At 38.7% G+C, this 21904-nt stretch overlaps 1 protein-coding gene across 2 annotated transcripts in view; it reads left to right on the forward strand.

Moving 5' to 3' along the window:
- The window catches only part of DPY19L1 (dpy-19 like C-mannosyltransferase 1), a 111591-nt gene extending 94128 nt beyond the window's left edge, over positions 1-17463 (forward strand). For both annotated transcript variants that reach the window (XM_073008970.1, XM_073008969.1), the window contains exons 17-22: positions 1203-1227; positions 1942-2061; positions 3522-3696; positions 4476-4575; positions 5733-5858; positions 14666-17463. In XM_073008970.1, coding sequence (XP_072865071.1) covers positions 1203-1227; positions 1942-2061; positions 3522-3696; positions 4476-4575; positions 5733-5858; positions 14666-14822 — 703 coding nt within the window. In that variant the 3' untranslated portion in view covers positions 14823-17463. The remainder of the gene's footprint in view (positions 1-1202; positions 1228-1941; positions 2062-3521; positions 3697-4475; positions 4576-5732; positions 5859-14665) is intronic.
- Positions 17464-21904: the final 4441 nt, after the last annotated feature.

The following is a 21904-nucleotide window of genomic DNA, read 5'->3' on the forward strand; positions in this document are numbered from 1 at the left end:
ATTTTTGAAGAGCTGAGGAAGAAGCTACGAAGTTTCAGCTCTAGTATGCAACTCTGAAAGAGGAAGGTAGAACTTTTCACAGAAACAAAGCTGTCCCTTCAAGAATAATAACTCACCTGTGGAAACAATTATAGGGAACCATTGAGTTTCATGGGGTTTTCAGTTCAAATAGGATCAGAGCTCTTTTTTGGAAGAGGAGTGGCATGTTGACATTTTATTTTGCATAACTACCAAAACCCGTGTAAAAAGGGGAAGAGTAGGACATAAATCTTAACTATGAAAGACATGAATGCCAATATTCTCTTTACTCAAAGATCCAGGAAGTAAAATGGGATAGAGGCAGCATGATGTAGTAAAAAGTATGTTGGTTCTGAAGTCAGTCAGAATACAGTCCTGGCTGCTACTTAGTAGCTCTGTGATTCCCTTTCCTTGGCTGTAAATTGGGGTAATAAATGGTTGTAGGATTAGAGTTAATGGAATGTACTAAGCATATTAACATTGTAAGTACTCAACAAATGGTAACTGATAGTTTTTACTTGGTGTGAAAAAAGAATAAAGAAAGAACTGTTTCATCTCCTTCACTACCCCCTTATGTGTCCTGAGTTTGCTAATATATCAGTCTTTTTAAGGCCAGATTCTCAGATTATATGCTACCTGGATTAACAGTTTATTGATACACTTGTTCATTCATTAAAAATGTTGAGCTCTAAGTGCCAGGTATTGCTCTGGGTCTTGGGAACGTATCAGTGCTTAAGAAGGAGAAGGTGTGTGTTGTCAACTCACACATTCCCGTCTCTGACTAGACTTCTCCCTTGAACTCAGATTTACACATATAATCATTTATTTGTCATCTGTGCTTGGTTGCCTAGTGAAAATCTCGAAGATTTTTTTCATCCCATGCTTTGCTGGGGTATCACCAGTGAGGGAGCTGGGACACCACAGTGTGCCTTTGTTGTCCTAATAAATACCCATCTAATCAAATAGTTAGGATATAATACAACATTGTCCTTCTTCATTAACTTTCTTAAAAGAATATAGCACTAGTTTTGGCATGTGACTTTTAGTTATTCTGATTTGCCTCTATGTGTCCTGAGAGAATGTTATAGAAGTTGTAAAACTCCTGTTTACAAGATGAAAATGCAAATATATGAAGTAAGTGCTTCAATAATGAGTTGATAGCAATATATTTTTTTCTGTTCCAGAAAACACCAGTTTGATCATGGAGAGGTAAAGACTTAATATCACTATAATTTTACTATCTTAAAGTTGCATGCATTTGGACTTTCCTTTCTAGTTCCAGTTTCTAACTTTGTTGGCAATTGTCAGCAATCATCTTGAAAATAACCTGGTATGTGTTTTTATGAGAATGCTACATGCAGATTCACTGAACATTCATTTGTTAAAATTAACTAGGAAACTCATTTGTTCTGCTCTGACAGTTGATTTCTGGAGCCCATTTAGACATACATATGAGATGTCTGTTGCACAATTGGAAATCACTTTCCTCTCTGCTCACCTTGCCTGAGTCCTCAGAGATGTGATTGGTTACTGCTCCCATCTCCTAGTGGTCCAGCCTGGTTTTGAGGGCAGTTCCAAAATGGAGCCCTCAGATCTTGATGCAGCAGTCATTTCTTTTACCACTGTCTTTTCTTGGTCTGATGGTAGCATCCAGGTAGATTCAAAAATGTGGGCTTTATTAACCACAGGTTTGACTCTGAGAATCACAGAAGCACTTGCCTTAATGACTTGATAATTTTAGGCTTCCACTAAAATGGAACATTTTGAAAGTGAATTTTAAGAATTGTTTTAGAAATTTCAGAAACCTAAGTAGTAGTACTTTTTGTTACTAAGGAGAACATACCCCTTTCTACATATTGCCAGCTTAGTATTCTTAAACTTCACTAACAGTAGGAGTAAAAAATATTTTCTTCTTTCTTTCAGCTGGTTTATCATGCATTGCAATTGTTAGCATATACAGCCCTTGGTATTTTAATTATGAGACTAAAACTCTTCTTGACACCACACATGTGTGTTATGGCATCACTGATCTGCTCAAGACAGGTAACATGTTATGTTGGAGTATAGCTACTATAATAATTTTAGCCTTTATTATTGAGTGGCCCTAAAATAATGAATTACAAAGTCTTTTAAGTGATTATAGTTAAAGCTCTTCATGGTTTTGTACTTATCTTTCTTAAAGGGTAAGGGCCAAAGCTGATCATTTTCTATCTTTCTAAAGACTTTAAAATAGTTGTTGGTGTACAACAAACACTGATTTAGTACAGACTGAGTTCATGAGTGGTTACTGCAGGTGCTGATAGAAAGCAGAGCTTAATTGTACAAATAGTAACTTTTTTTTTGTTTTGACATTCATATCACAAATAATCCTAACAATTTCAAGTTATAAGTGCTTGAAAATTATATGGTCTTTTTTTTTAGTGTCAAACTTAAACTTTTTTTTTCATTTGGTACACATTTGGTGCACATTCTTGACTTGTGCTTTTTAAAATTTAGTTTAAGCCTTCCTTGGGGGTTTGCTGCTAATTTTTCCTGGATAACTGCCTCCTTGCTCTGTATTCACAAACTGATGCTTCTTCATAGTGTCACCTTTCCATCAGTCAACCAGCCTACATACAACAGCAGCACCTCCCTTAAACATAGCAGATAGTCACTAAGCACCTACCCTGTGCACTCTAGGGATGGAGGATAGAGTAGTGGACAGAAAAGTCAAAAGCCAGTGTTTGTAAGCCCTCAAAAAACTTGAAATCTAGCTCTGTAGACATGCAGAGAAAGATCAAGAGAACAAAGTGTTGTTATGGAGTGTGGACTATTTGAATGTGGAAAAAAGTAGCCAGCCTCGAGGTTCCCAAGCAGAATGTCGATTGTGTTAGAAAGGCACTACTTTCCTCCTTTCTGACCCCTTCAGGCTGGCACAGGAGAGGAGGCTGGTTGGAAGCCTTTAATCTTGAGTCTTTATCCTGCAGCATGACTGATGATATAGGTTGGTGCAAAAGTAATTGCGGGTTTTGTCATTAAAATAGCAAAACCCGCAATTACTTTTGCACCAATCTAATAGAAAGTGTCACCCAGGGCAGGTTTTGCAAATGTGGGGTTCCTGCTGGTCACACAGGACCTTGCATTCAGAAGGACCCTGAACTTGGTTGAATGTTTGCTGCTGCTGTTTTGAACGTCTTAATAATTTTTTAACAAGAGACCCCACATTTTTGTTTTGCACTGGGCCTTGTAAATTGCATAGGTGGTTGTGGCTTTACTTGAATCTGGGAGTAGAGAAAGCAGGTTGAGAAAAGAGCTTCCTACATTGTGTTCCACTTATATGAGGCTGATGGTAGAATTCTTTTGATCCCAAAGATTATTATTTTGGGGCTTTTTTTTTAAGGATAATTAATCCTGTATTTGGGACTCTAGCAGAGGCCACATTCTTCTCTGGGAAGAAGTTTTGCATAACAGATGCATACTACTTTATACTAACAATTACCAATGTATTCTTAATTTGGTTTCAGCTATTTGGATGGCTCTTTTGCAAAGTACATCCTGGTGCTGTTGTTTTTGCTATATTAGCAGCAATGTCAATACAAGGTTCAGCAAATCTGCAAACCCAGTGGAATATTGTAGGGGAGTTCAGCAATTTGCCACAAGAAGAACTTATAGAGTGGATCAAATATAGTACTAAACCAGGTAAAAAAAAAAAAAAAAAAAAAAAAAGCCATACTTTTTAGCTGTTTTTCCCACAATTTTGTATACCACTGCAAACACTTAAACCCTAGTTACTTCTGCTGATCTTACTCTTTCTAAGCAATGTTGCTTTTAGAATATCTAAAACAAAGGAGATATCAATCCTGTTTAAATGGTTTTCTGGGGAAATGTTATATATAAGTTCTTAGTAATTTATTCTGCCATTTTTTATAGATTTTAATTTTTTCAAAATTTATTCACAGTCATAAATGCCACATTTAAAATAATTTTTACTGTGCTTATTTTCTTAATGAATTTTTAATATTAGTCCTTCACATTCCTTCTTGAAATAAACTCCTAGAATGTGATATTTTACTCATGTGTGGAAAGGGAGTCTTTGTTGTCATCTGAGTGTCAAATTTTTGAATGCTAAATCATCATCTAGAATTCTTTGTTACTATAAAGCTTTCCTAGTCCATTTGATACTTCTTTTCTAGATTCAGGAAGGATTTCTAAGATTTTTTTCTTGAAAGAAAGAAAGAAATCTTTAATAATGAGATGATGAAGCTCTATTTTGCAAGGAAAATAGTTTTCCCAGACCTGGCTGCCAACTGCTACTTTATCAGCCATCTGACCTCATTCTAGTTCTGCCATTGCATCTTGAAGTCATGAACCTGCTGGGCCTCCGCTCTGTTACCTGTGAAATAATTGATTTAAACTTGAAAGAGACCCCTTCTCACCCTCACTGAGTGTCTTCCTGAGACCTTCCTCTTGCTTTCCAGATGCAGTGTTTGCGGGTGCCATGCCCACGATGGCAAGTGTTAAGCTCTCTGCGCTTCGGCCCATTGTGAATCATCCACATTATGAAGACGCAGGCTTGAGGTCAGTGCACAGTCTTGCATCATCAAAACAAACCTTCCATGCAAACAGACAGTGAGTGGAGGACGCTAGCAAAGGAATGAGGAATGTTCCAAAAGGATATGATGAACGGAGGCTTATCGCGTCGGGGAGCAGAAGGCTGAAATAAGACTGCTAAGCTCTAAACAAATCCGTTAAGGCTTCACAGGGCAGGAAAGCAACAACTTTGGGGGCCATCTTCTCTACCAGGCAGAAAAAGGAAGTCATACTATAGTACTTTCCCACAGGTTAACAGGGCTCTAAAATGTCCAAGTTCTTTTCATCCTATAACTCCCTGAAGAGTTTAGCTTAGGGTGTTTATTAAGGTTTTCTCATAGGTGATTTTTCTTGATTTTGGAGAAGTCATTTGAAATAGAATTCCATTCAAAGAGGAGTTTATTCTGGTTTTCACCAGTATAGCCTGTTAGAATGATCTTGGGTGTTTTCTGTTTTTTTAGATTTTTTTGAGACTTTAGAAAATAATTTAGAGACGTGTGGTCTAAATTATCTTTTTTTAAATTTAATTTTTCATGCAGTTTCTAAGGCAGGTGAAGCTATTCATTTTCTAAGTGATTAGGTGAATCTTATTAGCATCTTCTTTTGCATAACAATGGCATGTACATTTACAAATAAGTTTTTTCATTAAAAAATCAATCTCATCAAGCTAATTTCCAGACAATTTTGTTAAATAAGTTTAGTTTTTCTTAAATCTAGAAATAAAACGAAGAACCATTTAATGTGAATTACTGTTGATGTCGAAGTTGGGACTGTTGCAGCTTCAGAGTAGTCCTGTAGTTGTGTTTGCTATAGTTCATCCCTGTTCACACACAGGGTACCTCACTCTTACATGTGATGGAGCAGTGAAGAATTTAAGACAAATAAATCGGTGAACAAACACAAAGATGACCAAGTTTGGAAAGTAGGGGTGCGTTAAAGGTGACCCTCATCTCCCACGACTTGGTCTCCTTCTGCCTTCTGCTTTTGACCTCACCGATGCCATTAGCAGGAACTTCCATGGGGAATTTCCTCCTGACTGGATTCCTCTTCATCGTCATCTAGTCTAATTCAGTGCTTTCTTCCAAATGTGTTGATTATATCGTTTTAATCTTGAAAATTTTGTGCCCAATTATTTTTCTTTAAAGAGCCAGAACGAAAATAGTATACTCAATGTATAGTCGGAAAGCAGCTGAAGAAGTGAAGCGAGAACTGATAAAGTTAAAAGTGAACTATTACATTCTAGAAGAGTCATGGTGTGTAAGAAGATCCAAGTGAGTATCAACACAGTTAACATTTTATAATCAGAAGACACGAAGGTTAATCCAAGCACATGGCAAATGCTTTGCTGTTGACGGGGGTGTGTATATAACATAAAGTATACGTGGAAAAACTTTTTTTTTAAACAGGCTCTCACTCTGTCGCCCAGGCTGGAGTGCACTGGCATGATCTGAGCTCACCGCAGCCTCTGCCTAATTTTTGTATTTTTAGTGGAGATGGGGTTTTGCCGTGTTGGCCAGGCTGGTCTCAAACTCCTGGCCTCAAGTGCTACTCCTGCCTTGGCCTCCCAAAGTGCTGGGACTACAGGCATGAGCCACCACGCCTGGCCTGAAAAAACCTTTTAGATAGTGATTTGGAGACTTTGTTTTTCAGTCTTTATAAATATCTTTTTTTAAATAATGATTCGTATGTGTACTACCTTAAAGAGATTTTTATTGGCACTAGTTGATAATCTCCCAAATTGTTCATATTTGCTTTTGATGTTTAAAAAAAAAAATTCTATTTAAAGTTGGATGTATTTTATTTCAAAAGACTTCCAGGGTCTGAAACCAAGTAATAGGGAGTCTCTTTTGGTGAAGTCAGGCAGCTGAGCACCAGGGGCCGCATTATCCGTACTGGGTCTCTGTGCTACACCACGTCCTGTCGATGGATGGGATACCCTGTCAGCATCAACTCAGAAGGAAACTTTTCTTTCCTGGCGTTTCACATCTTATTTGAATGGGAAAAGAACTTTACTGTGACCCACATTCTCTTGGGTTTATAGTTTTTAAAAGTTTCTATTTCCACAGAGATGTTTACTAATCTGAATATAGCTCCAAGTGACAGTAAGATCTTCAAAGCAGATGTGAGTCTAAAGCTATCTAGAAATGTGGCACGTAAGTGACTGGACAGCAGGTGACAGTAACCTGCTTTTAAAGTACCAAACCATTCACTTCATGAAGAGCACAGTACAGGAAGAATTTTGTCAGAAATAAACACTATTTTGTGGAATAATAATATTTTAAAAATTCTTACTACTCTGTAACTAAACAAAAGTGTTCAAGAGATTGTTATATTTGTGGCTTGATCATACTTGCCCACCATATATTTCAATGACACATATGGTATTAAGACAACATTGTTAAATATTGAGTCGTGAGTGAAAAATAGTTCTGTGACATAGTATTTACAGCTTTGCTCACAAGGAAACTAAAATAATTGTTGATCATAGAATGATTTTCCTATGAATGTGTGCTCCATGGTTTGAATTCAGTCAGGATTTACAGAAAATATTACTTTGTAATAATTTAGAAAATGCTTTAATCATTTGTGAATATATATGAAATTCACATACTCACCTTTAACATTGTTATATAAATTTAGGACAGAAAAGTTCTAAGCATCTCATGACGATCTTATCAGGAAATTATATGAAATGAATGGTAGGCTGACATTTGCAATAGAGAGAACTCAGTTCTTAGCATAGCTTTCTACCAGAATTGGGATCTTCTTTATTTCTGTGGGTTTCACTCTCTTGAAACAACTGTAAGTTACTGGAACATAAAAATAATTTTCATAACCTTTTTTCTCCAAGCTAACAATGAGCCTTGATTCGAGAGTTCATTTTTCCCTAGACCCCCGCGTAGAGTCTGAATATGTGAAGATTGCAGAGGCTTTGTGCTGTAGAGTGTTCGGAGAGCTCCCTGGATTTGCACAGCTCTAACAGTCTCATGTTCAGGTTCATGCTGTTTGCAGAGTAGGCAGAGCACTGTTTTACCCACACAAGAAGGGATACGAAGGCAAATTCAGGAAGTATGGCAATAAACTTTGCACACTAAACAAAATAGCAGACATTGAACTGACTTCAGGTCACTTACGAGCACTCAGACTGAGAGGTGGGGTGCAGAAGAGGGGGTGCTGGATTTCCCCGCCTGGACCTTGACTTGCCATTTATTGTGTCTGTCACAGCAGGAGTTGAGTGGGAGGAAGTTACAAAAGTGACTCTCTCATCTGTTTTCCCACTCATCAAAACAGCACTCTCCATCTAGTACAAGATCTAAGCCAGGCTGATGACACACTGGCAGGAAACCCCGGACAGGGCCACTCTGCTTCAACCTTGACACAAAACAGAAGCTGTGCTTTCTGTCCTGACAGGGAAGCAAATGGGGAGTTCAGATAGGAGGGGAAAGTGAAGAATGACTAATATTTACCTAGTGTTTACATTCAGAGTAGGAAGTTTCTTGACAAAGCTTTCTGCCAGGTTTGGGACCTTCCTTATCTCCTTGGCCTTCACTCTCCATTTCAGTTGTGATCAGCCTGAAACCCTTGTAGACTGCCGGGACATGAAAGTCTGTCGGAATGGGGAAAGCAGATGGGGAACTCAGATAGGAGAGGAAGGGAAAGAGGGACCAGTATTCATCTAGTGCTTAATCTGTGCCTGGCAGTTGGTGAGCACTATGTTTAAATGATCTCATTTACAAGTGGCTTAATTGTATGGCTTGATTATTCCTTAAATATTTGACACTGTGTTTATATTTAAACACTGAAATATATTTGCATGCAAGTTGTAGATTAGTTTTTAATTAACTACAGTTCTCTGTTTTACTCCAATAATAGAGTTGACATAAAATACATGTATTTAGAAGGAAATTATTCACATTTTCACTAATGCTATTTGCAGATGGCTGGCCTGGGGAAACCTTGGGAAACTCAGATGAGGACTAAATAATGTTGCACAAGGCACCCAGAGCTCCCCAAGACAGCTGTTTGCCCTCTCTTTTTCCTTAAAGCTGTTGAACTCAGGAAAACTGTGGGTTGTTTTCTACTTTCTGTGTGTCTCACTCTCTGCCACCACGGCCCTCAGTGTTGTAACAGTTCAGCCTTGACGTGTATGAGAAAATTACAAGGTAGAAAACCCATGTCCAGCCATATGATCATAGGTGTTCCATGTCAGCAGAAACCAGTGTCAGCAAGGGGGTGCAAAAAGTGTGCACTTGAACCCTCTTCATGGGAATTCTCATTGGCAAAACATTTCTAGGGGATAGTTTGATGAAGGGAAGGTAAGAAAAAATTGTGCAGTCCTTTGGCAGAGTGATAATGCTGCCTCTGGAGCAGGGGTCCCCAAGCCCTCAGCCATGGACCAGTACTGGTCTGTGGCCTGCTAGGAACCCAGCCTCACAGCAGGAGGTGAGTGGAGGGTGAGTGAGCATTACAGCCTGAGCTCTGGCTCCTGTCAGATCAGTGGCAGCATTAGATTCTCATAGGAGCACGAACCCTCTTGAGAACTGCACATGCGAGGGATCTAGGGCACATGCTCCTTGTGAGAATCTAATGCCTGATGATCTGAGGTGAAACAGTTTCATCCCAAAACCATCCCCCTGACCCTCCAGTCCATGGAAAAATTGTCTTGCACTAAACCAGTCCCTGGTGCCAAAAAGGTTGGGGACCGCTGCTTTAGAGGTTTAGCTTGTAGAAGGGAGCTCGGTACAAGACTGCTTATAGCTGCATTGCTTTATAATGGCAAGATGGGAAACAAAGTATCTGTCTGTAAAGAATTGGTTAATACATATGAGAACTAGAAGCTTTTAAAACAATAGAGTAGGTCTTTATGTACTCAGATGGAAAAATGGTGCCACATTTTATTGTTCAGTATAGGTAGAGTCCCAGAATAATTCCATTTTTGTAAAAACAACTCAAGGGCATCTGTCAGGGTTTTCCAGAGGGACAGAACTAATAGGATAGATGTGGCTGGGTGCAGTGGCTCACACCTGTAATCCCAGCACTTTGGGAGGCCGAGGTGGGCAGATCACGAGGTCAGGAGATCAAGACCATCTTGGCTAACACAGTGAAACCCCATCTCTACCAAAAATACAAAAAATTAGCTAAGCGTGGTGGCGGGCGCCTGTAGTCCCAGCTACTCGGGAGGCAGAGGCAGGAGAATGGCATGAACCCGGGAAGCGGAGCTTGCAGTGAGTCGGGATTATGCCACAGCACTCCAGCCTGGGCGACACAGCGAGACCCTGTCTCAAAAAAAAAAAAAAAAATAGATGTATATATGAAAGGGAGTTGATGAAGGAGTATTGACTCACACGATCACAAGGTGAGGCCCCACAATAGGCCATCTGCAAGCTGAGGAACAAGGAAGCCAGTCAGAGTTCCAAAACCTCAAAAGTAGGACAGCTGACAGGGCAGCCTTCAATCTGTGGCTGAAGGCCCAAGGTGCCCTGCAAACCACTGGCGTAGATCCAAGAGTCCAGAAACTGAAGAACTTGGAGTCCAGTGTTCAAGGGCAGGAAGCATCTAGCACAGGAGAAAGATGGAGGCCAGAAGACTCAGCCAGTCTAGTCCTTCCACATTCTTTTGTCTGCTTTTATTCTAGCTTACTGGCAGCTGATTAGATGGTACCCACACAGATTGAGGGTGGGTCACCCTCTCCCAGTCCACTGACTCAAATGTTAATCTCCCTTGGCAACATCCTCACAAACACACCCAGAAACAATACTTTGCATCCTTCAATCCAATCAAGTTGATACTCAATACTGACCATCACAGCGTCTGTGTATATAATGATATCCGTGTCTGTATGTGTGTCTGACATTGGATAACCAAAGATCCAGCAGATACCAAATATTGTATGTTCTCACTTATAAGTGGGAACTAAGCTACCAGGATGCGAAGCATAAAAATGCCATGGACTGTGGGGACTCGGGGGAAGCAAGGGGTGGGGTTAGGGATAAAAGACTACACATTGGGTACACTTGACACTGCTTTAGTGATGGGTGCACCAAAATCTCAGTAACTGCCACTGAAGAACTTATCCATGTAACCAAAAGCCACCTGTTTCCCAAAAGCTATTGAAATAATATTTTTTTAAAAAAAAAAAAGGTCCAGCAGGATATATGCTGGATTATTTATAGAAGTCACCTCTGAGAAATGCTATTGGAGATGATGGTGACTTTCATTTTTTAAAATATATATAGGTCTATATTTTGACACTTTTATAATGACTATTATAAATTAAAGATGTTATTTAAAAAGGGAAAATGATGTACATCCCTGCTGCGGTGTTTGCCTCATGGTGGAGAGTGAGGGAGGGACTGCTACTAAACCTAAGAGGGACTTGTTGGGAATTTTTTTTCTCTTATTTAAAAATAAAAATACATATGTATACTTGTGCCATGTTGGTGTGCTGCACCCATCAACTCGTCATTTACATCAGGTATAACTCCCAATGCAATCCCTCCCCCCTCCCCCCTCCCCATGATAGGCCCCGGTGTGTGATGTTCCCCTTCCCGAGTCCAAGTGATCTCATTGTTCAGTTCCCGCCTATGAGTGAGAACATGCGGTGTTTGGTTTTCTGTTCTTGTGATAGTTTGCTGAGAATGATGGTTTCCAGCTGCATCCATGTCCCTACAAAGGACACAAACTCATCCTTTTTTATGGCTGCATAGTATTCCATGGTGTATATGTGCCACATTTTCTTAATCCAATCTGTCACTGATGGACATTTGGGTTGATTCCAAGTCTTTGCTATTGTGAATAGTGCTGCAGTAAACATACGTGTGCATGTGTCTTTATAGCAGCATAATTTATAATCCTTTGGGTATATACCCAGTAATGGGATGGCTGGGTCATATGGTACATCTAGTTCTAGATCCTTGAGGAATCGCCATACTGTTTTCCATAATGGTTGAACTAGTTTACAATCCCACCAACAGTGTAAAAGTGTTCCTATTTCTCCACATCCTCTCCAGCACCTGTTGTTTCCTGACTTTTGAATGATTGCCATTCTAACTGGTGTGAGATGGTATCTCATTGTGGTTTTGATTTGCATTTCTCTGATGGCCAGTGATGATGAGCATTTTTTCATGTGTCTGTTGGCTGTATGAATGTCTTCTTTTGAGAAATGTCTGTTCATATCCTTTGCCCACTTTTGGATGGGGTTGTTTGTTTTTTTCTTGTAAATTTGTTTGAGTTCTTTGTAGGTTCTGGATATTAGCCCTTTGTCAGATGAGTAGATTGCAAAAATTTTCTCCCATTCTGTAGGTTGCCTGTTCACTCTGATGGTAGTTTCTTTTGCTGTGCAGAAGCTCTTTAGTTTAATGAGATCCCATTTGTCAATTTTGGCTTTTGCTGCCGTTGCTTTTGGTGTTTTAGACATGAAGTCTTTGCCCATGCCTATGTCCTGAATGGTACTACCTAGGTTTTCCTCTAGGATTTTTATGGTATTAGGTCTAACATTTAAGTCTCTAATCCATCTTGAATTAATTTCCATATAAGGAGTAAGGAAAGGATCCAGTTTCAGCTTTCTACTTATGGCTAGCCAATTTTCCCAGCACCATTTATTAAATAGGGAATCCTTTCCCCATTTCTTGTTTCTCTCAGGTTTGTCAAAGATCAGATGGCTGTAGATGTGTGGTATTATTTCTGAGGACTCTGTTCTGTTCCATTGGTCTATATCTCTGTTTTGGTACCAGTAGCATGCTGTTTTGGTTACTGTAGCCTTGTAGTATAATTTGAAGTCAGGTAGCGTGATGCCTCCAGCTTTGTTCTTTTGACTTAGGATTGTCTTGGAGATGCGGGCTCTTTTTTGGTTCCATATGAACTTTAAAGCAGTTTTTTCCAATTCTGTGAAGAAGCTCATTGGTAGCTTGATGGGGATGGCATTGAATCTATAAATTACCTTGGGCAGTATGGCCATTTTCACGATATTGATTCTTCCTATCCATGAGCATGGTATGTTCTTCCATTTGTTTGTGTCCTCTTTTATTTCACTGAGCAGTGGTTTGTAGTTCTCCTTGAAGAGGTCCTTTACATCCCTTGTAAGTTGGATTCCTAGGTATTTTATTCTCTTTGAAGCAATTGTGAACGTTGTGCACATGTACCCTACAACTTGAAGTTTAATAATAATAAATAAATTTAAAAAAAAAAAAAGTCAATGGAAAATCGATGTAAAAATTGTAATAGTTTTTGTACATGTATGTCTAAAATTATGATAAAAACAAATACAATTTTGCCATAAACAAAGGTTAGAGAGCAGAATAGTTTAGACCAGCGCTTCTTAAATAGTCTGTGTTGAAGGACTATTCTTTTCTAGCTACTCATGCCAATCTTTCTATGAAATAAAATAAAAATAGATTAGTCATCTTACATTTAAAAAAGACATACGCATCATATTTTATGATGTGCAAGAGATCTAAACTTACTCATCACATTTCTATAACAGATTACAAATATTTACTGCAAGGTTTATTTACTTAGTTCATCGTAAACACACACCACACACATCATGAAGCCACACAGGCCTCTCAAACCCAGGATCTCTGGTTTTATCTACGGGCAGGCTCATGTTCCTTTTCTGGATCTTACTAAGACTTGAAATAGGTACATAAAGTCTTTCTTCCTCCATTTTACCCGCTTTAAAATAAAAGCAAAAACTTTGTATAAGATTGCTGTGATATTGAATAAAGTAATTATTGTATTATAATAACAACATATATGCTTGGCATCACATATGCTTGGCATATATTAAGCAGGCAAATGTCTGTTTGTAATTTTATGGTTAAATAAACTGTATCAATCAGAAGTAAAAAATTAAAAAAAATAAAAATAAAAAAATAAAAATAAAAATAAAAAGGGAAGCAATTATGACAAAACTTGAGGAAGCAATTATGACAAAATTGACAAAACTTGTCAATTGTCTATAATTTTCCAGTATGTTTTTCTGTTTTCTAAAATTCCTCAAAAGGTAGATAACAGTATCCAACAGTTATATCTATAAAACTGTTATTGATTTAAAATAAATGATGCTGTTATTTTGAAGAACTTATTTAGGCAAATGTCATATGATGCCAATTTTACTTATTCTCTTCTTTATAAAGATATATTGCTTTTGAGATTTAATTATGTGTTTAAGATGTGTGCTCAACACTACCAGAATTTCTTTAAATTGATTCATTCTAGAATATTGACTGTCCGGTTTAAGATGGTTTGACCTACTGATTTTTTGACTTTGTGACAGTGTTAAGGCCATATGCATTCAGTGGAAAACACACTTCAGATACCCATACCACCATCTGTTTTTCAGTTTCAGTACAGCATTCAGTAAATTACATGAGATATTCAACATTTTGTCATAAAATAGCATTTGCATTAGATGATTTTGTCCAGCTGTCAGCTAATACAAGTGTTCCTAGCATGTTTCAGGTGGCTCGGCTAAGCTGTGATGCTGGATACATTAGGTGTATTAAATGCATTTTCAACTTTTTATGATGGCTGTATTGGAACATACCCCATTCTAAGTTGAGGAGCATCTGTACAATTAATGCAGCTTCCCTGTGAACTAAGCATATTTGTTCATTATAATTTTTTAAATCAATGTTACACGTTTTTCTGTGTGCTGGGCATGGCGCTGGATACCTGATCTCTCATAATCCTCACAACAAACCTATGTCATGGGTGTTTATTTCCTCATTTTACAAATGTGAAAACTAAGACCAAGGGAAGCTACCTGCCCAGAACCACATTCTTGGTAAGTAGCTGCGGCAGAGTTTAACTGAGGTGTCTCTTTCCCCAACACCTGGATATATGTATGTGCAGGTCTGTGTCTTTCCTTATAGTCACCTTTGCTGCATTCACCTTGTCCTAAAGTGAGTCATGGCAGCTTATAAAATCTTAAAATAGCAATATGACAGGATTGTTTAAAAACTAAAGTAATTTAAGTGGAGAAAAGGAAATGAGGTCAGGAATATAAGAAGTGCCCTGCTTTATCTGCGGTTATATAATGCACATTGATTTTTAATATGTACATTCATTTTTCTAGGCCTGGTTGCAGTATGCCTGAAATTTGGGATGTAGAAGATCCTGCCAATGCTGGGAAAACTCCCTTATGTAACCTCTTGGTGAAGGATTCCAAACCTCACTTCACCACTGTATTCCAGAACAGTGTTTACAAAGTCCTAGAAGTTGTAAAAGAATGACTTCTACATGAACTGCTGCCTATGGAGAACTACATCAGTAACGGTTTTAATGTTTTGCTAAGTCATGTGTTGTTCATATCCCAAAAACTTTTGTAGGTAACTGTTTTCAAATAGAAAACGTTTTATTTGGTCAATTTGAATGTCATTCTAATTATAAAAATGACTTTTACCTTTATCAATTGGTTACTGTTTCAATGCACCCTTTAAAATTTGCTATGCAAATGAGTGTATGCTTGTACTTGACTTTGATATTTGTGCTAAGGTAAGCAAAGCTACCTGTAGAAAGAAAACACAATGGGTTGTGACAAGGGTGACATGAAAATACAGGACAATTCTGACTATGTAGGGGCTGATTTTATAGTGTAAGAACTTTTAATGCTTCCTTTTTCTGCCTCTCGCTCTTGTCTTTTGGACATTTCAGTGATTTTGTAAGTTCTTCGGTCGTGTCAGCCCCTGTCATCAGCTTGAGTTACAGTAGATGCAGCAGACATGGAACGTTTGCTGTGTAGAACTGTCTGTCTCTTTTACTTCCTTGTGCTCTTTTTGTTCTCTGTTCTCTTGTTAATGAAGCTTTTCCTGCCCATTATTAATCCAAACTCTCGGACCTTGTGGTTAGGAAATTCCCTTAACTGCCAGCCCTGTGGCGTTACCATGTCTCTCTCGCTCTCTCTTCTCCTCCTCCCCACATTTTCTGTCAAATAAGTACTGTTTACTCATTTAGTTGCTTATCAAGTACTTATTCTTGGTTTTAAAAAAATTAATGGTAACTGTATTTTCCTCATTTTTTAGCATTATTCAAATGTTTATATTTTAATACCTTTAAACCACTTTAAAATTTTTTCATGTTTAATTATAGTTTTAAGAAAAACTATTTTGAACAACCCCAAATATAGTGCATCTAGAAACTAATGTATATTTGAGAAGACATCATTTATAGTGGAACAGTAGACTATAGTACACGGTAATTTCTCTTTTACTATTAAGATACCATAAAACATGACTAATTTTGCTGTCAAAAACGTAAAGAATAATGATAAATGGAGTTTTTATATTTTACTTTTAAGATTGCCTGTCTTTAATAAGACAAAGCCTTAAGCATTATGTTATAATTTTGGTTCTAAAAACCATTATTTCAGTATGCAGAATGAGTATATTTCGTCCTCCTCTTTAGTTTTTTTCTTCCTATTTATTTTTATTTTGAAAAATTTCTACACCTTCTTTGAATTCCTTGTATGAATTTTTGTTTCTTAGAAGTTAATTTGTGTGAAATGAGATTCTTCAAAACAATGAAACCTCATGGCTCTGAGAAAAGGTTTTAGGCTTTTAAATTCTAAGCAAACCGTGACTGTGACTGACTGACTACACATTTAATTATCCAGCTTCTCTTTCTTAACCACAGGCAGATTAACCTCATTGTGGATTGTCCTTGAGACCTTAGTCCTCAGGGATGGTTTCTGGTGCCCACTCCTGGAAGCCGCTGTTCCCTTTCTACCTTCTTACCAGAGCCCAAGGGCAGGCCTGTTCTCACCTGGGTCAGCTGCAAAGCCTGAGGGGTGTGGCCTCAGGGAAACCCCGCCCCCAACCCTGCCCCAGAGCCCAGAGTCGCAGCTCCCAGGGATGCTCCTTCCGTGGGAGTGGCCCAGGAGAGGGACTCTGGCAGTGTTCTTCAGATTTGTGGCCACTGTTTCTCATTTGCTGGTTGACTGTTTTTATTTCTTAGGCTTTTGCTAGTTTTAGAAAATAGGGAAGCAGCCCATGATTTATGGATCAAAAGCAACATTTGAGCGATGATGCACAACAGTCCAGGAAAAGGGGCAGTGGACACTTGAGGCTGAGGATGGGAGTCGACATGGGCAGGGAGAGGGAGGTGCGCTCTGCTTATCTGTGACTGTTGCTCACCTGAGTGTGGCTGATTGTGTACATCCAGCAGTTACAATTTTTAAAAATTTTACAGTTATTCTGTATTTTTCTCACCCCCAGTAATTTCCTTCCAAATAAGTTCACATGTAATAAGTAGAAATACTGTGTAGGAAAAAAGCATTAAAAATACTATTATAACTGCTTCATTTGCTGAGAACCATTAAAAGTAGTGTAAATTACCTTTTTCCAGAAGGATCCTTTGTAGCAGTGTTCATGAATGTAACCCCCAGCAAAATGTGGCTATATATTAGGGAAGCCAGTCTGGAGCAGAGGCCTGAAGGTCCCTGCTATGCAGCCGTGGCCACAGCTCACCGCACCAGCGCTGTGGAGCACCCACACCTTTGATGGCAATGCAGAGTGGTAGCAGGCTCCATAGGCGTGACAAAACAGTATTAAAGCTCAGTGTTTTTCATACTTTTAGCATTTAAAAATATTTTTGCTTTAGTGTGAGGAAAGTAAGGATGGGCAAAGAGGCGATCAAAATAGCTATAGCTATGACATTTTAGAAAACAAAGTCGGGGCCGTATTTCTTTAAAAAGATAAGCCTCTAAAAATGCTTGGCTGAAAAAGTACAGTGTTAAAATAGGCAGTGATATTAATGAGAAAATGAAAGTGTATCAGGAATAAAGTAATATTGCATAGGAGTATTGTATTTTTATGAATTTTATGCCAGTTGTTTACATGTACTATATATGTTAAATAAAAAAAAAATTTAAAATGAGGGAAGTGTTTTTCTTGATTGTTATTTTCATTTCCACCTTGATTGTGATAAAGTTCGGCCTCATTTTGTAGTCAGATAGCCATGAACTGGTTTGAGTCAGATGGCAGTCCTGAGAAGAGAGGGGGGGAGGGATCATTGGTCTTGTTGTTGGTAGTAGTAGGTACTGAGATTATCCAAACTTTTCCTGTGTTTATGGTAGAGTCACTTACATTCCTTTATCCTTTTCATCAAGGAACACAGTAATTCAAACTATATATTGGGAATAATTAAAGAGTTGCTAAAAGCTGCTTTAATGTATTTAAAAAATACATTGGTATCAACATTTTCTAAATTGTAGTTCAATGTTTTTACTTAATACAAATATCAACTTCTTGGTTCATTCTCTATGTAGGAAAGACATTTCAGCTCTGTTCATTCCTGTATAATTAATTTCTTAACACAATGACACCTTGATTCTGACATATTTGGGGAATGAGGTGTTCTAATACAGTGGTTCTCAAAATTAGCAGGCTTCAGCAGCACCTGGAAGGCCTGTAGATTGCTGGGCCCCATCACAGGAGTTTCTGATTCAGTTGGCCTATGGTGGGGCCCCAGAACTTGGATTTCTTAACGGTTCTCAGGTGGTGTCAATGCTGTTAGTCCAGGGACCATACTTGAGAGCCTCTGCTCTAATGGATGGGAACAGACTGGCTGGATGACTGGCCTCCAGGGGGCGCTCCATTCCTGAGAGCTGGTTGATGGACAATCTACCACAAGCCGAATTTTACCACGTACCGTCTTTGCCTGTTACGGGGCGCTGCTTCAATGAAACTTGCAAGGAGCAAAGAACAGATTAGGTAATTTTTAATCGGAACACTGATATGAGTTATAGATTATTTACATATTTTGAAGCTGCAAACTGCACCTTGTTTTTCAGTTCAGAGATGGAAAAGGAGTGAAAATCCTTGAAATAGAACTTCGTTTTGTAGGATTACTTTGTCTAGAAGATAATAGATAAATTCAGTGATGTGTGGGGATTGCAAAAATTCATTTTCCGCTTTATTACTTTTGTTTTGGCACCAGAAATCCGAATCTTCTTCCTTTATTAGAGGTCAGCCAATAATCAGCGCTAGATCACAGATCGCTTGCTTCTCTCTTCTTCCTCCTTTTTCTCCTGCTCCCAACTAGAAGTTTCTAATTCGAATCAATAAAATTGTCCTCAATGCAGAAAAAGAGGAGCTACTTTTAAACTTCATTACATTCCTGAATTGGTCTTTATTTCACAGCATTGTATCAGGACGAATACATTTTACATTAGAAGTTGAAAAGGATATTAAGGTACAAAAAGGTCTTGAAAACTTCCCTTTTACATTTCCTCCCATGAGAGAGATTATACAATTCTGAATGAATATATAAGAGTTGAAGACTCGATTCGATTGTAGTGTAATTAAGAGACAGTTTTTTTTTTTTTGTTTTTTTTTTTTTTGCAAAGAGATTAGGATAACATTGATACTGGCTCCACTTTCAAAGCAAGGTTTTCTATAGTTTTCTATACTCAATTATCTTTAACCCAAAACTCTAAAGTATGCACAGTGTCATCAAAATGACTTTCAAATAAATGGTAGCACTACATGGTATTGTGTTTCGTAGGCATGTTCTTTTTAATGCAGCATAATATCATTTCATTGATTTTTTAAGTACCTAGTGGGCTTTTTTCCTGTAGGCAAATTTAGTATTTTGGCAGGGGGAGTTGACTTTAGCAAACTTCAGCTCGTGTGGTTGTTATGCTGATTACACTGACACCCTTAGTCCTTATGCATTTCTGAAAAATAGAAATGAAAATAAGAAATGACCATTGCTAAGTAGATTTGGCATCCTGTCATGAAAACTGGGACAGAAAAATGCCTGCAGGCCACCTCTGGCTCTGCCCCCTGCTGCTGATATCCTGCTCTTTAGCCAAGCTCCTCAGGTCTTTACTCTGGTATCTGCTTAGTGACCAGACTTCAGATTCAGAGGACTCCCTCTTGCTCTGGAAAATTTTCTTCCCAGAAGAGTACAATTTGGTAATCCCTTGAACCCTTTACATGGGCAACGAATTTGACTTTTTTGAACAAAGACTTCTATGGCAGTAATTCTCAAACTTCTCTGCACATTGGAATCACTTGGGGAGCTTCAAAAAATCCTGAAGCCTTTTTCCCACCCCTAGAGATGTGTGGCCTTAGATTTGGAATTTGTTTAAATCCCCAGTGATTCTAGTGCCCTAGGGCTAACATTTTAGAACTTGCCCTCCCTACTTCACCTCTGAATAACAAGGTTTCCACATCTCCACTCAGTCAAAGTAGGAATGGTAAGCAAGTGTCTGTCATGTACACTTTATTAATCACGATTATTAATTTCTACATTATTTCTAATGGCACCTAGTGTTGACTCTTTTTTTTCTTTTTTTTTCTTTTTTTTTTTTTTTTTTTTTTTTTTTTTTTGAGTCGGAGTCTTGCTCTGTCGCCCAAGCTGGAGTGCAGTGGTGCAATCTCGGCTCACTGCAATTCTCCTGCCTCAGCCTCCCGAGTAGCTGGGACTACAGGCGCCCACCACCACGCCCGGCTCATTTTTTTGTATTTTTAGTAGAGACGGGGTTTCACCGTGTTAGCCAGAATGGTCTCGATCTCCTCAACTCGTGATCCATCCCCCTCGGCCACCCAAAGTGCTGGGATTACAGACGTGAGCCACCGCGCCCGGCCAAGTAGACTCTTTAGGAAAGAATTCTATCTTCAGTTATAGATGCCTGCCAATGGCAGGGAGAAGGGGGAGAGTGGCAGTGCAGGTGCCACGTATTTGTAAACCCTGATTAGAGTGTGAAGAAGAAATGGGAATATAGCAGCAAAAAGAAAAAGAGTAAAAATCACTTTGAAAATTTAATATGTGAGGAATAATGTGTCTTCTCTGCAGATGCTTTTTGCCCCTCCTGGAATACGCTTTTCTTAGTATGTATTTCAGATGCAACTCAAATGTCACCTCCTCTGTGAAGCCTTCCTGACTGCCTGCCATTGGTTGAGTGCATTGCCTCCCACTGCCCACATGCCCATAACCCCTTTGTACACATTTATCAACATGACTTTCCCCCCACTCTATTGTGTTCTTCATAAAAAGAACATGTCTTACTCCATTCTGAATCCACAGTGCCTCCTAGCACAGTTCCTGGAAATTAGTACTGCTTAATGATTTTTTGAAATAAACCACACTTTATTCAACAATGCCGTACATTCCAGATGGCAATAAAAGTTATTTTTAGGACTAAAAGACAGTTTATGTTTTCCAGTCATGGAGAAGAAATAACAAGGAAATGCAGGACATCATCAGATGAGATAAATAGGATAGGGGAAAATACCCTTGTCAAACAGCTAAACAATAATTAACCTCATAACATATCCTTGGTAGGTACTTTCAGACATGGCTAGTGACCGTATGAATTTATTGGAAGGCAATATGATAAAGACAGATACATATGTCCGGGGTGGGACTCATTGAACTGATTTCAGTGTGTGGCTCAGGATACTATGATGACGAGCCATTGACACGTTTGCTGCTGAACAGGGAGCAAGGAACTCTGGTAATTTGATTAAAAGTCTGGGAAAAGGGATTTCACAAAGGATGGGAAGGGACTGGTGTGTTATTATTGGGTGTAGATATTAGGCAAAACAGATGACAACAGTTGCACAATTAATATTGTCATAATAGAGACAACTACACTGGAATTCATAATCCATCCTTTACAAACTTAGTGAAATAGGTCATGTTTCTTGAACATCAGTTTCTTGTCTTTTAAAAGAATATGGCTTTTAGATAGTAATTAAAAACAAGAGTAATAGACAAATGAACAATCACAGCAGGAAATTTTAATATACCTCTCCTTAGAAATTGAGATAATAAGCAAACAAAAAGATCGGTAAGGAAATGCATGATTTGAGTAATAAAAGCAATTTGACTTAACAGTCATATGTAGAACTGCACCCAACAAGTGAAGAATATACATTCTACTCAGGTATATGGGACATTTCCAAGAGTTGACAGTAGAACATGAGCTCCTGGCCAGGCACAGTGGCTCATGCCTGTAATCCTAGCACTTTGGGAGGCAGAGGCAGGCAGAACTCTTGAGCCCAGGAGTATGAGACCAACCTGGGCACATGGCAAAACCCTGTCTCTACAAAAAATTAGCCAGGGTGGTATGTGCCTGTATTCTCAGCTACTTGGGAAGATGAGGTGAGAGGATCACTTGAGCCCAGGAGGTTGAGGCTGCAATGGGCCGTGATTTGTACCACTGAACTTCAGCCTGGACGACAGAGTGAGACCCCTGCCTCCAAAAAGACAAAAACTTGAACATGAGCTCCAAGAAAGCATGACTTTTTGGCCTATTTTGTTTACAGATGTAACCTAAGCATCTAGAACAGTACCTGACACATGTGGG

This window comes from Chlorocebus sabaeus, chromosome 21 (genome assembly GCF_047675955.1).
Source record: "Chlorocebus sabaeus isolate Y175 chromosome 21, mChlSab1.0.hap1, whole genome shotgun sequence".
Taxonomy (NCBI): Eukaryota; Metazoa; Chordata; class Mammalia; order Primates; family Cercopithecidae; genus Chlorocebus; species Chlorocebus sabaeus.